Source organism: Cololabis saira, chromosome 9 (genome assembly GCF_033807715.1).
Source record: "Cololabis saira isolate AMF1-May2022 chromosome 9, fColSai1.1, whole genome shotgun sequence".
Lineage (NCBI taxonomy): Eukaryota > Metazoa > Chordata > Actinopteri > Beloniformes > Belonidae > Cololabis > Cololabis saira.
This window is the reverse complement of record NC_084595.1, coordinates 43,423,536-43,435,871: the sequence shown is the minus strand read 5'-3', so window position 1 is coordinate 43,435,871 and position 12,336 is coordinate 43,423,536. Positions and strand designations below refer to the sequence as shown.

At 41.9% G+C, this 12,336-nt stretch overlaps 1 protein-coding gene across 1 annotated transcript; it reads left to right on the top strand.

Moving 5' to 3' along the window:
* The first annotated feature begins 1,972 nt into the window (after positions 1-1,972).
* ppiaa (peptidylprolyl isomerase Aa (cyclophilin A)) lies at positions 1,973-7,382 on the top strand. The gene is made up of 4 exons (XM_061729640.1): positions 1,973-2,136; positions 4,657-4,776; positions 4,863-5,035; positions 6,980-7,382. The coding sequence occupies exons 1-4, from the start codon at positions 2,068-2,070 to the stop codon at positions 7,110-7,112; spliced, it is 495 nt and encodes a 164-aa protein (XP_061585624.1). The 5' UTR covers positions 1,973-2,067; the 3' UTR covers positions 7,113-7,382.
* Positions 7,383-12,336: the final 4,954 nt, after the last annotated feature.

Sequence of the window (12,336 nt, the reverse complement as noted above, 5' to 3'; positions counted from 1 at the left end):
ATAGGAACTGAAATAACCTCTGCTATGTACGTCCACATCAGCCCAGATGTAGAATATAACTACAGGTGAAGAATATGGTGTAAAAGTTAATTTATTTCAATAATTCAACTTCAAAGGTGAAACTAACATATAGTCTCATTACATGCAAAGCAAGATGTATTAAACCTTTATTTATTATAATTTTGATGATTGAATTGTTTATTGATTTCGTAATATAGAGATTTTTTTATTTGGGGTTTTCATAAGCTGTGAGCCATAATCACCAAAATCATAACAAATAAAGGCTTGAAATATCTCACTTTGGATGTAGTGGCAAATAATATATGTGGTTCACCTTTAGTTGAATTTACTATGAATGAAGTTTTCAAATATATTCAAATTTTCTGACCTTCACCTGTATATTATGACATCAATAAATAAGAGCATAATATGTGTCTGTATTGGTTCAATACGGAACGCAACTTTTAATTCCCAATTTAGTAACAATTCCGTATTTCAAGGGACGGGTGGCAAACCTACTTTGAAGGGAGGCCGAGCCCCTTCACCCCCGTGGTTTCCGCCTCTGGCGGGACAAACACTTTTTCATGGAGGATTTCAGGAAGTTCATGTTGCGCATTTAACACGTGACGCAGTCTTTATCAATTAAAGCAAATGCATGTAGTGAGGTCAAACTGCAACCCTTCTCATTTCTACACATAACCCCGGCTCTGTTGGCTCGGGGGGGTCGGGGGTGTCGGTTCTGGCTCTCTGCGGAACCTGATCACCAAACAGCCGCCTGAAATTTTCCACTTAACTTTCAGCATTGGGCCGCGCCCTGGCCGCGTGCTCGAGCAGCACTCTGGCCCCCCCGGCGCCGGGAGCGCGCTCCCACTGCAGGCCCCGCCGCTCGCCCATTGGACGACACGGCCGTCAATCATCTTTGGCGCGCGCTGCTCTGGCGCTCCAACTGTTTTATTATTTTTCGTCAGGAACACGAGGGCGGGGCTGTGTTTACAGAACAGCCGGGGAACGCAGACGCCCTATCGAGCACTGAGCCGTACGTCAACGACGACGCCACATTGGATGTGGCAAGACTGCGCTGTAAACTAATACAATTAAATGGACTTATTGTCATAAAGCGCCTTTCTACAAAGAAATGTACGTTTCACGTCTCATTTATTCATTCACACACACACTAATATACTTGGGAAACAGTTAGGCACCAAATATAATATATTTAATTTTCTCAGATGGCAAAAATAAGAACTTTATTGATCCCACATAGGAGTAATTCATGTTATATCAGCTATAGAGAACAAGGTAGTGCCGAAAAACAATATATATCCCCCCTCACAAAAATAAGAAAAATAGAGAAACCGATTTTCTCATCAACAAAACAAATTTTAATTTAACATATTTGAACCATTTTTCAGACAATAAAATAACATTTGAACCATTTTTCAGACAATAAAATAACTGAAAAAAATCTCTTTGTTACTTGAAAATTTTTAAATATGTTTATGTAAAATATGCTTTGTTGGTGAGAAAATATGTTTATCTATTTTTCTTATTTTTGTGAGGGGGTGAGGGTATTTATTGTTTTTCGGCACTACCTTGTTCTCTATAGCTGATATAACATGGATTTCTTTGTAGAAAGGCGCTTTATGAAAATAAGTCCATTTACTTGTATTAGTTTACAGCGCAGTCTTGCCACATCCAATATGGCGGCGACGTTGACGTATCGCAGCAGCGGGCAAGAACACTCGATGAGGCATCTACGTATAAATGTCTATGGGGGAACGTGTAAAGCCGCCTCTTCCTCGGTCCGCTTTAGACGTATAAATCAAACACACCCAATAATACACGCACCCTGCGGAATAGCGTTGTAGCCGCTGATTGGCTGAAACACCCGTCGGTCGGGGACGTCGTCATTTCTGATTGGCTCCCGGTGGCCTGGCCCCGCCCCCTCTCCGCGTTTATAAGCGCGGTCGTTCGCAAGAGCCTCTTTTTCGGTTCTCCGCGGCCCCGTCGTTGTCTCTCTGCCGGAAAACCCTCTCTAAGTCCGCCCGGGTCCACATCCAAGCAAAGATGGCCAAGCCTAGAGTATTCTTCGACGTCACCTCCGACGGATCCCCCATGGGCCGCATCGTGATGGAGGTAATGGCGGCGGGAGTGGTGCAGCGGTGCGGGGAGGGGTGGGGGGAAGGTTGGGACCAGGGCCCGGGAATGCACGCCGACGCGGCGGGATTCGGACCCGCGTCTGCCCCGGGGATGCCGCGGTACTCCTGCATCCGCGCTCCGGGGCTTCCAGCTGGAAGCCCCGGAGCGCGGATGCAGGATTACCGCGGCATCCCGCCCGGCATGGCGACAGACACCCGAGCTGTCAGCAGGTCCTCGTGGCCGGGCGGGGGTGGGGGAGGGGAGGGGGGGGATCTGGAAACTTCCACCGGGGTGGGGGAGAGAGGGGAGAGGGTGGGTGTGCGGGAACTGCAGATGTGGGAGGAGGCGGCGGGGACGCAGAGCTCTGATCCGGGGCCAGTAACCGGGTCCAGGGCCAGGATCGACCGGTGTTCTGACAATTTCTGCTCCCTGCCGAGACATGCTACTTTGTGGTTCTGCGCATGCGCACAGATGATTTTCAAAGTTTGATTGTCACGCTAAATGGATAATATGGGATGTTGAGTATTTGATCCTTCAAAATGCACGACCCATGACATGAATTGCATTACACTTTGTGAATATTATACGATAGAGAGGAAAAAAACCGACCAATTCTATGGCTTTATTTGATATTCATTCAGTCATTGGCCTTTATTTAACCAGACAGGTCATTAAGAACACATTCTTATTTACAATGACGGCCTGGCAAGATACAAGGAAGTGAGTTAGGGAGTAAAACACAGTAAAATTGTAGCTCTACAAAGGTAAAAAACCATTAGGTAGCATTTTTTGGCAAAGCAGCAAAAAATGGCAGCACACCGGCGCCATTTTGTGCCAGTTTGTGGGCGTTCCTGCGGGTGACGTCACCGGATGACATCACGCCCTGCAGACCGGGCCTGCTGTGGTGCAATGCTGTTGATGAGCCCGAGCAGAACCAAGCTGCAGCTGCTGCATTCTGCCAATTTCTGCTGCTTTGCCAAAAAATGCTAATCCCTAATGGTTTTCTACCTTTGTAGAGCTTCAATTTTACTGTCTTTTACTCCCTAACCCACTTCCTTGTCTCTTCTCTCTCCAGTCAGTCATTGTAAATAAGAATGTTCTTAATGACCTGTCTGGTTAAATAAAGGCCAATGACTGAATGAATATCAAATAAAGCCATAGAATTTGTTTGTTTTTTTCCCTTCATTGTATAATGTTCACAAAGTGTAATGCAATTCATGTCATGGGTAGTGTCTTTTGAAGGATCAAATACTCAACATCCCATATTATCAATTTTACGTCGTGCAAGAAATAATGCAAACTTTGAAAATCGACTGTGCGCATGCGCAGAACCACAAAGTAGCATTTCTGAGCAGGTAGCAAGGTTAATGGGCCTGACCAGAACCAGCTGCAGTTCTACACCCACCGGGTCTGGACGTGTGTGCAGCAGGTTCCTACGGGGGCCTGACAGCCTTCAAAGTGCTTGAATTTCAATGTTGTGTTTTCAAGGCCTGAGTTAAAGTGCTTGGAATTATAACTCGTCTTTCACAACATTGAGATCAGACTGTATAGTTTAGTTATTACAAGGAGAAATAAAATCAGTAAGATGAAACATAACTAGATGTTTACAGCATTTTTATTGTTGGCTTTGTCTCGAACAGAACAAAACCCATCAAATTAAAGGCATCAAAATATTTTAAAAAAAAAGCAAAACAATTTAACAGTCTCATTCAAAAATAAAACACACAGCAAAACAATATGTTGGAGAGGGAACAGGAGAAAGCAGAACGCTGATTTAGTCCTGTCCCTTCCTCACAGTATCGTATATGCACTATTAAAATAAAATGATACAATGCACATAATTGTGATAAAAAGCAGAAAAATAATTTTATATATATATTCCTGTAGATATTTTACCCCAGCGATTAAGGTGCTTGAAGATTTTGAAAGTGCTTGAATTTGACCTTGAAAAATATGTAGGAACCCTGTTTAAGGAATATTGCTTATTTTGCCACCAAGTCAGCTGAATTGTATTATAGTTGGTACTGAGAACTGCTGCCTAAATCCAGAGTTCCCAGACCCAGCCTGACACGTGGTGGTGTCTCCCTCAGCATGGGTGAAGCAGACAGCAGACTAATCCTCCGTTACTCAGCACATGTCACTGGGGCATCAGGTGTCTACTGGACTGTAGTTATTTGTTTTGGCCATCCGGGGGCGCCGCTGTAATCATGTGGTTCTCCTGGTGGACGTCCAGAAATGAAGAGTTGCATGTTTAGATTGAGACGAGCTGCTGATGGTCAAAGCAGAAACCGTCAATTTAGGTGTAATTGCAACGACCTGGTGGATCTGGTCATCCAGATAAGTTGATCCATGAATGTTGGCTAAGCGGCCTGACCCCTGCACAGGTGCAGGTCTGGGTCGTCCAGATTATACCCTTGAGTCTGCTAATCTGCTTTGGCTCCCAGCCTGGCCGTGTCGGAGGATGATGTGCTGACGCATTCCCCCGCTCATCGATTAACCGTCTTGTTTCTGTTTCAGCTCCGCGCTGACGTGGTGCCCAAGACCGCCGAGAACTTCCGTGCCCTGTGCACCGGAGAGAAGGGCTTCGGCTACAAGGGCTCCTCCTTCCACCGCGTCATCCCCAGCTTCATGTGCCAGGTGAGCTGGAGCTGCAGGAGAACAGTGATGCCTAGAGTTGACGAGGGGAGTTGATGTCTGACGCGCTGACTTGTTTTGACCTTTAGGGCGGCGACTTCACCAACCACAACGGAACCGGGGGCAAGTCCATCTACGGAAACAAGTTCGGGGACGAGAACTTCTCCCTGACGCACACCGGGCCCGGCATCCTGTCCATGGCCAACGCCGGCCCCAACACCAACGGGTCCCAGTTCTTCATCTGCACAGCCAAGACCACATGGTGGGCACCGGGGGCCCCGGGGCCGGGAGGGGGGTTAGGGTTCTGTTAGAAATATGTTTAAAATAGTTAGTCTTTCTACATTCATACAAGTTTCATTTAACTTAAATACAGACCGACGCAGCTGCTCGCTCGGTAATAACGGCTACCGTTAACCACAATACATGAGTAACCATGGCAACCAAACTCAAGCTGGACATAAATACGGCATAACATTTGCAAAGAAAACAAATCCTCATCAGCAGGTGCTTTGTGTCAGTTAGGCTCCACTTTAGCATTCCTGACACTCGTTTAGTCTCTCAGACACACTTTCTACTGCCGTTAAACTTTTACCCTTAAAGTCCGACGCGCCGGGTGTTTATAAGGTCTCGTGAGACGCCTTCAAAAAAGCACTAAACACCATCAATTAAACTTAATATATAACAAATAAAAGCCTGGCTTTAAATAACATTAATGAGAAAACAAACACATTTATAGAAATACTCATATTAAAGGTAATTTACAATTTTCTTTATTTTATTTTTTCGAAAATGATGTATTACTATAGAGAAAATACCACTGTTTTTAGTGGCGATCTTGTCATTTTTATTTAGTTTTTATCAGCTACACCGTTAGATTGGGCCGTGAAAATATTGTCAGAGATTAAACCGGTCTAAGCTTCAGAAAAGGTTGGGGAATCACTGCTTTAGAGCAGTGATTCTCAATTCCAGTCCTCACCCCCCCTGCCCTGCAGGTTTTAGATGTTTCCTTGCATCAACACACCTGATTCTTATTAATGGTCCTTGTCAGCTTGTTATCAAGGTCTGCACAAGTCTGTTGGTGACACAGCTACTTGTATCTTGGTGTGTGGAAGCATGGAAACATCTAAAACATGCAAGACAGGGGGAATGAGGACCGGAACTGAGAAACACTGCTTTAGAGGAAGCTGAATGTCTTTTGTAATAGAGGATAAAATAAACTCCTGGTGTCGCTGATGGGGGGGGTCCAAGCAGGGAAGCTGCTGAAACCCGGTCTACAGGACTATCTCAGAAAATTAGAATATTGTGATTTTCTGTAATGGAATTATAAAAACAAAAGTCATACATTCTGGATTCATTACAAATCAACAAGCCTTTTATTTAAATATTGCTGATCATGGTTTACAGCTTAAGAAAACTCAAATATCCTATCTCAAAAAATTACAATATTCTGGGATTCTTAAACTGCAAGCTATAATCAGCAATATTAAAATAATAAAAGGCTTGCAATATTTCAGTTGATTTGTAATGAATCCAGAATCTATGACATTTTACTTTTTTTTTTTTTTTTTTTTAATTGCATTACAGAAAATAAAGAACTTTATCACAATATTCAAATTTTCTGAGACAGTCCTGTAGTTCTCCTGAACCTCCTGGTCTGTCATTCCAGACTCAACAGGGGCTGCAGCAGAATCTATCTGACTAACAGAGGTCACTGCAGCTCTTTAAATCTATAAACACATTCACACCATTTTCACCTAAATGATATACTATCTTTTAGCCCTGTGTCATCTAGGAACAACAGACGCAAAAAACTAGAATACTCGCAGGACCATAAGGATTCAGGAAATGTATCACATCTTAGCTTGAATGAATGCTTTAAAGGTCCCCTTTAAAATGATACCAAAGACAATATAGTGAAACATTGACAGATTTCCTGTACATGAGTCTAAACCAGGATATGCAGCAGCATCTAAAATGTAATTTTCTGAACTTCATGAGCTGATAGCTATGATCCAGCTGCCACTCAGGAAGGTTATCATACCAAAATATCATCTACAGACATGGATCTTTTCAAAAATGATAAGTAAGTTTAGTCACCGTGAGTGGTGCTGACCAGTGAAATTTTGGGCTCTGGCCCATGGACTAGAGGTGTCTGTCTTTAGCGGGATGTTGAGGTAAACACTGATCCCTGCTCTCTTGTCTGCAGGCTGGATGGGAAACACGTGGTGTTCGGCAGCGTGGTGGAGGGCATGGACGTGGTGATGAAGATGGAGGGCTGCGGCAGCTCTTCAGGGAAGCCCAAAGCCAAGCTCATCATCGCCAACTGCGGGCAGCTCTGAGCTCCTGACCCGGACCTTCCTGCTCCCCCTGTAGCCGCGCCCTCGTAGGCTCCGCCCCTCCATAAACAACATTCCTACTGATGGAGATTCAGCAGATCGTCCCCCTCCCTCTGCCTTCTGTTTCCTTTTCGTTTTTTATTGAGACATGTTGCTGCATTTGTGACTTTGCCTTTTGAAGTTTCTTTTGCATTAACGGTTTTCCGCAAGTCCCAATGTTTTTTTTGTTAAATCAAAAGGAATAAGAAAATAAAAGATGCCTTGACAATGAAATGAGTCCTCTTTTGATTACCTGAAGACTGAACATTGGGAGACGGTTGAATCTCAATGTTCAGTCTTCAACATGGACTGTGTCCGACCTCCTGCAGGAACCAGGATCTCAGTCACCACGATTGATACACACACACCCTAGATACCACAATCTGGTGAATACTGGTGAAACTACCCCCTTGCTGCTCGTGTAAGAACATGAAAGCTGTTTGGGGGTTTCAGATCTAGAGCACTCAGGTTTAATGCAAAGAGGGAAGCACAAGCAGTGACTTGAAGTTGCTGTTCCACCGAGTTCTGGGGTCGGATTCACCAATATGTTAATCTTAAGAAATGTCTTAAGATCTAAAATTAAGAAGTTCATAAGAAAGTTAAGTGCAATTCCTCAATTTTAAGAACTAATTTCTTAAGAATCTTTTATTTTTTTTCTACTTAAGAACTTCTTAATGTCATTGCATTGCACGCGCCAACAAACATTTATACAGGTAGTTTGGTCTTAACCGTCAGTCACTCACTAAACATGGAGAAGGAGGAAAAAGAGATGCAGGAACTTTTCAAGGTTATGGTGGATGAGATTAATGTGCAAAAAAAACTATTAGGGAAAATTAACTAACATGCTAAAAAACAGTTAACAGGCTCTTTGTGTAATTACAAAGTATATCCCCAAACTATGACCTAGTCTAAACTTGTCTAAAAAGGTGACAGAGTCTTACCTTTTCACAGAAGACATTTTAAGACAGGTCAAGGTTGTCTTATAGTTAAGAACAAATTTGAGAACTTTTAACCATATCAACCATGATATGCTCAGATGTGGAACCAAATAGCTGCTTTACTTCAACTCACTAGACATTTTAGCTTTTACTTCCTTACTGGCAAGATGCCACCTCCATTCAGGCTCCCTCTAGCCCTCAGTGGCTCCACGATACCATGTGTTTTCTGAAACTGGAAAAGATCAGATATTTGGTGAAAGGTAGCTCTAAGTGGCTTCTCTTTCTTACATTCTTCCACTCTTTATTCATCTAATTTATACTGTGTAGCCTTAATACTTAATGACTTAAAATAATTTTCAGTTTATAATTTTCTTTAAATTGTGTAATGCTGTTCTTAAATCCAGAAAAACATCCTAGAAGGTAGACTATCTTTTTCTCATTCCATTGAGATGCACAGTATTGTGTCAAATATCCAGTACTTGAGTGTTAAAAGTTGGGATGGTGGATTTTATCATATGGGGACAGATAATTTGTGCTGATTACAAATAATATAAATTACAAATAATAGCACTGACCAAAACACCTGCAGAAATACTGCAGGAATGACATAGCAGCAGTTAAATGCAGCCTTCTGTAAGCTTTAAATATTTTCAGTTTTCTGAACTTATCAATATGATTCTGTCCTTTACAGGATAAGTACAATGGATCACTGCAAAAACTCAAAATCTTAACAAGAATATTTGTCTTATTTCTAGTTAAAATGTCTTATTTTAGTAAAAAAAATCTCATTACACTTAAAACAAGACTCATCACTGGAAAAAACAATTTTCACCTGTTTCAAGTAGATTTTCATTTGAAATAAGTGGAACAAGATCTTTTTGCTTGTAATGAGAAGATAAATCTTGTCCCACTGGCAGATTTTCCTACTTATTTCAAGTGAAAATTTACTTGAAACAGGTGAAAATTGTCAAGTTATTTTTCTGGTGATGACTCTAAATGTTGAAATAGCAGTAAAACCACATTCATTGATGAAATGACATAAGGGATGGAGGGGGATGGTAGTTTTACAGGGGGGATGATTTTGACCATTTTTATTTCAGGGGGGGATGCCATCCCCCCTCATCCCCCCTCATCCCCCCTCAACTACAGTACTGGTAATATCCTATATATTGTAGATTGCCATACAGAAATGATACTCAATGTAAATGTGTAATTGATTCCTGTTCTACTGTGCCTTACCCCCTAATAAAAATATATATAAAAAAAAAAAGATGTGGAACCCAAGAACTCCATGTGGGTTCTTGCAGACCTCACTGGGACCATTAAGACCCGACAGACTTCCAGAGCCAGTTCTAAAGGTACGGGGACTGTTGCACCGTCAGTGTTCATGTTTAACACGTGGACCCAACCCTGGGCTTTCACGGTTAACCTGTCCCCGTGTTTTCAGGAGGGTGTGGTCCCAGAGCTTCTTCAGACGCTGGTCCAACCACACGTAGCTGGAATGAATGAATTATTTATTAATGTGTCATACACCTCTAAGGTTCCAGCCTATAAGGGCTTACAGGACACAGATACACTATGCCAGCAAACAAACATCAGCTGCTACAAACAAAATTATAAATTCCACTTCTACATTACAGATCAAATTACAGATCCTTTCTCAGTTTCCATATCATTTGTCCTTTCTCTGTTTCCAGGCTCTCTTTATAAAGGTAGCTATAGAGAAAACCTCTCTGAAAAACCATTCCAACTTCATCCTCAGTCCAAAACAACTCAGGTTTACAATCTTGCATTTTCTGAAATAAAAGCTGCCTGTCTTCATCATATAATGGACAATAAAACAAAAAATGAAGTTCATCCTCAACATTTAAATCACAAACACTACATAATGTTTCCTCTTCAGGAACAGAGTTATACCTGTTTCTATGGCCAGAGGGAGAATCCCAGTTCATAATTGATACATAATGATCTTTGTGATCTATCCAGGGGTTAAGTCACATAAGGCTCAGGACAATAAATATTCTTCATCAACCAGTAAGTTTTAAGTTTCGGTTTATGCCAGATGTCATTGGCCCATTTTTCTTTATACTCAGAGAAGTAACATACTGAATATTACACCGCTGACCATTTATAAAAATATGTTGTAGTTTCAGTTTAATTAAAAATAGCATTTATTCCCTGACACAAAGGGTAGTTATGTGTTTTATCCCAATTAAAAACGTTTTGGGCTATTCTAGCCTCCGGCATAGAAGACAGACGATTCCAGAGTCTAAGCACTGGAAGAATTATCTGGAAGTGTCTCTGGGCTCCTGTCAGGGTCTAGGTGGTTCCTCCTTATCTCCCACCTCAGATTATGAAACCAGTCTCAGATAAGTGTCTGGAAAAATGTCCAACTTCCTACAAACTATAGAGGATAGAAGGCAGGAGGGGGAGCCAGAGGCTGCGTCACGTTTCCTCTGCTGAACTCTTCAGTGTCTGAGGAACATGGGCTGTTGATCACATGACCTGAAGGAATATACAGGACTGTCTCGGAAAACTAGAATATTGTGATAAAGTTCTTTATTTTCTGTAATGCAATTAAAAAAACAAAAATGTAATACATTCTGGATTCATTACAAATCAACTGAAATATTGCAAGCCTTTTATTATTTTAATATTGCTGATTATGGTTTACAGTGTAAGATTAAGATTCTCAGAATATTCTAATTTTTTGAGATAGAATATTTGAGTTTTCTTAAACTGTAAGCCATGATCAGCAATATTAAAATAATAAAAGGCTTGCAATATTTCAGTTGATTTGTAATGATGGTCCAGATCCAGACCTGCAGGTCCTCTACAGACCACCAGGGTCCAGATCCAGACCTGCAGGTCCTCTACAGACCACCAGGGTCCGGATCCAGACCTGCAGGTCCTCTACAGACCACCAGGGTCTGGATCCAGACCTGCAGGTCCTCTACAGACCACCAGGGTCCAGATCCAGACCTGCAGGTCCTCTACAGACCACCAGGGTCCAGATCCAGACCTGCAGGTCCTCTACTGGATCTGGATCCAGCAGTCGATTTCCTTTTTTCCACATTTGCAATAGAAATAAACTCAGTTTTGGTCATTTTTATTTCATTTTTCAGTGAATACGTTTGTGGACTTTTGATTGGCAGCGGGCACAGCCAATCAGCTGTCATCTGGTCAGCGCCTCAAAGCCCAGCATGTCCTGATTGGACGACAGTGGCTCTCATCCTCACCAGAAAGTGTTTGATTGGGTTGTGGAGTCTGTTCCAGACCAGCGTGGGTTCTGGGGGTGAAACCCCGACCCCGGGGGGTCTCAGCCCCGTCAGCAGCCACCGTTCCTCCTGCAGCTGGAACAGACCCTGATCAGAGAAAACACCCGGGCGGCCCGGGCCGGGCCAGTCTGTGCAGGACCGGGCTTTTGTTTAAGAGCAGCTGCCGTGGTTTCAGCTCTATCGGTTTAGCCATGTGGCTCGTTGACATCTGAACTGTGAATAAAGACTAGGCCTGTGTTGAAAAAATCGATTTTCCGATTCTAAATCGATTCTCATATTAATTCCTAAAATTCAATTCGTATGTCTAAAGATCAAAAAAAAAAATTTCCATCATTACATTTTCGCCCAGTGAACTTTAATCCCTTCATGTTTAATTCACACATGGCGTGGTGTGAAACTATCAAACAATGAACATGGCGTTGAAGAGCAGCTGTAGCGTTAACAAAGTGCTGGTTTTGAAAACTCCAAAACTAAATGAACTTTTCTTTCGAGAAAATACTGGCTATTTTAGCTTAAATTTCAAAATGTTATATTAGTTCAATGAAGTTCATATTATCTATATCTATTATACACTGTAGCTTGTTAGGTTTCTTCTGTTATTGGACACACGGTTTGTCATGAAATACCTGAAAAATGCCCGGTGCATCATGGTAAGCTGTGTGTCTGGTGACAGAATAAATCAGACAAGCTAAAATGATTTGTTTACTGCATGAGTTGTTGCAATTTCTTTTTTTTAATCATTCTAAATACATATTAAAAGGCCTATTTGAGTTATTTCTTTCACAATAATTATAGGGAAAATATTATTTCACTAGGTATTTATAGGATTTTTTTTTCTTATCATTACATTACAACTTTTACAACTTTTGGTATTTTTTTTGTTTATGCCCAAAAAAGGAATATTTTGTTGGACATGAACATAACTAGTGCCATGTTTTTGCCTTTAAATATGTTTAAATGTATGAAAACATT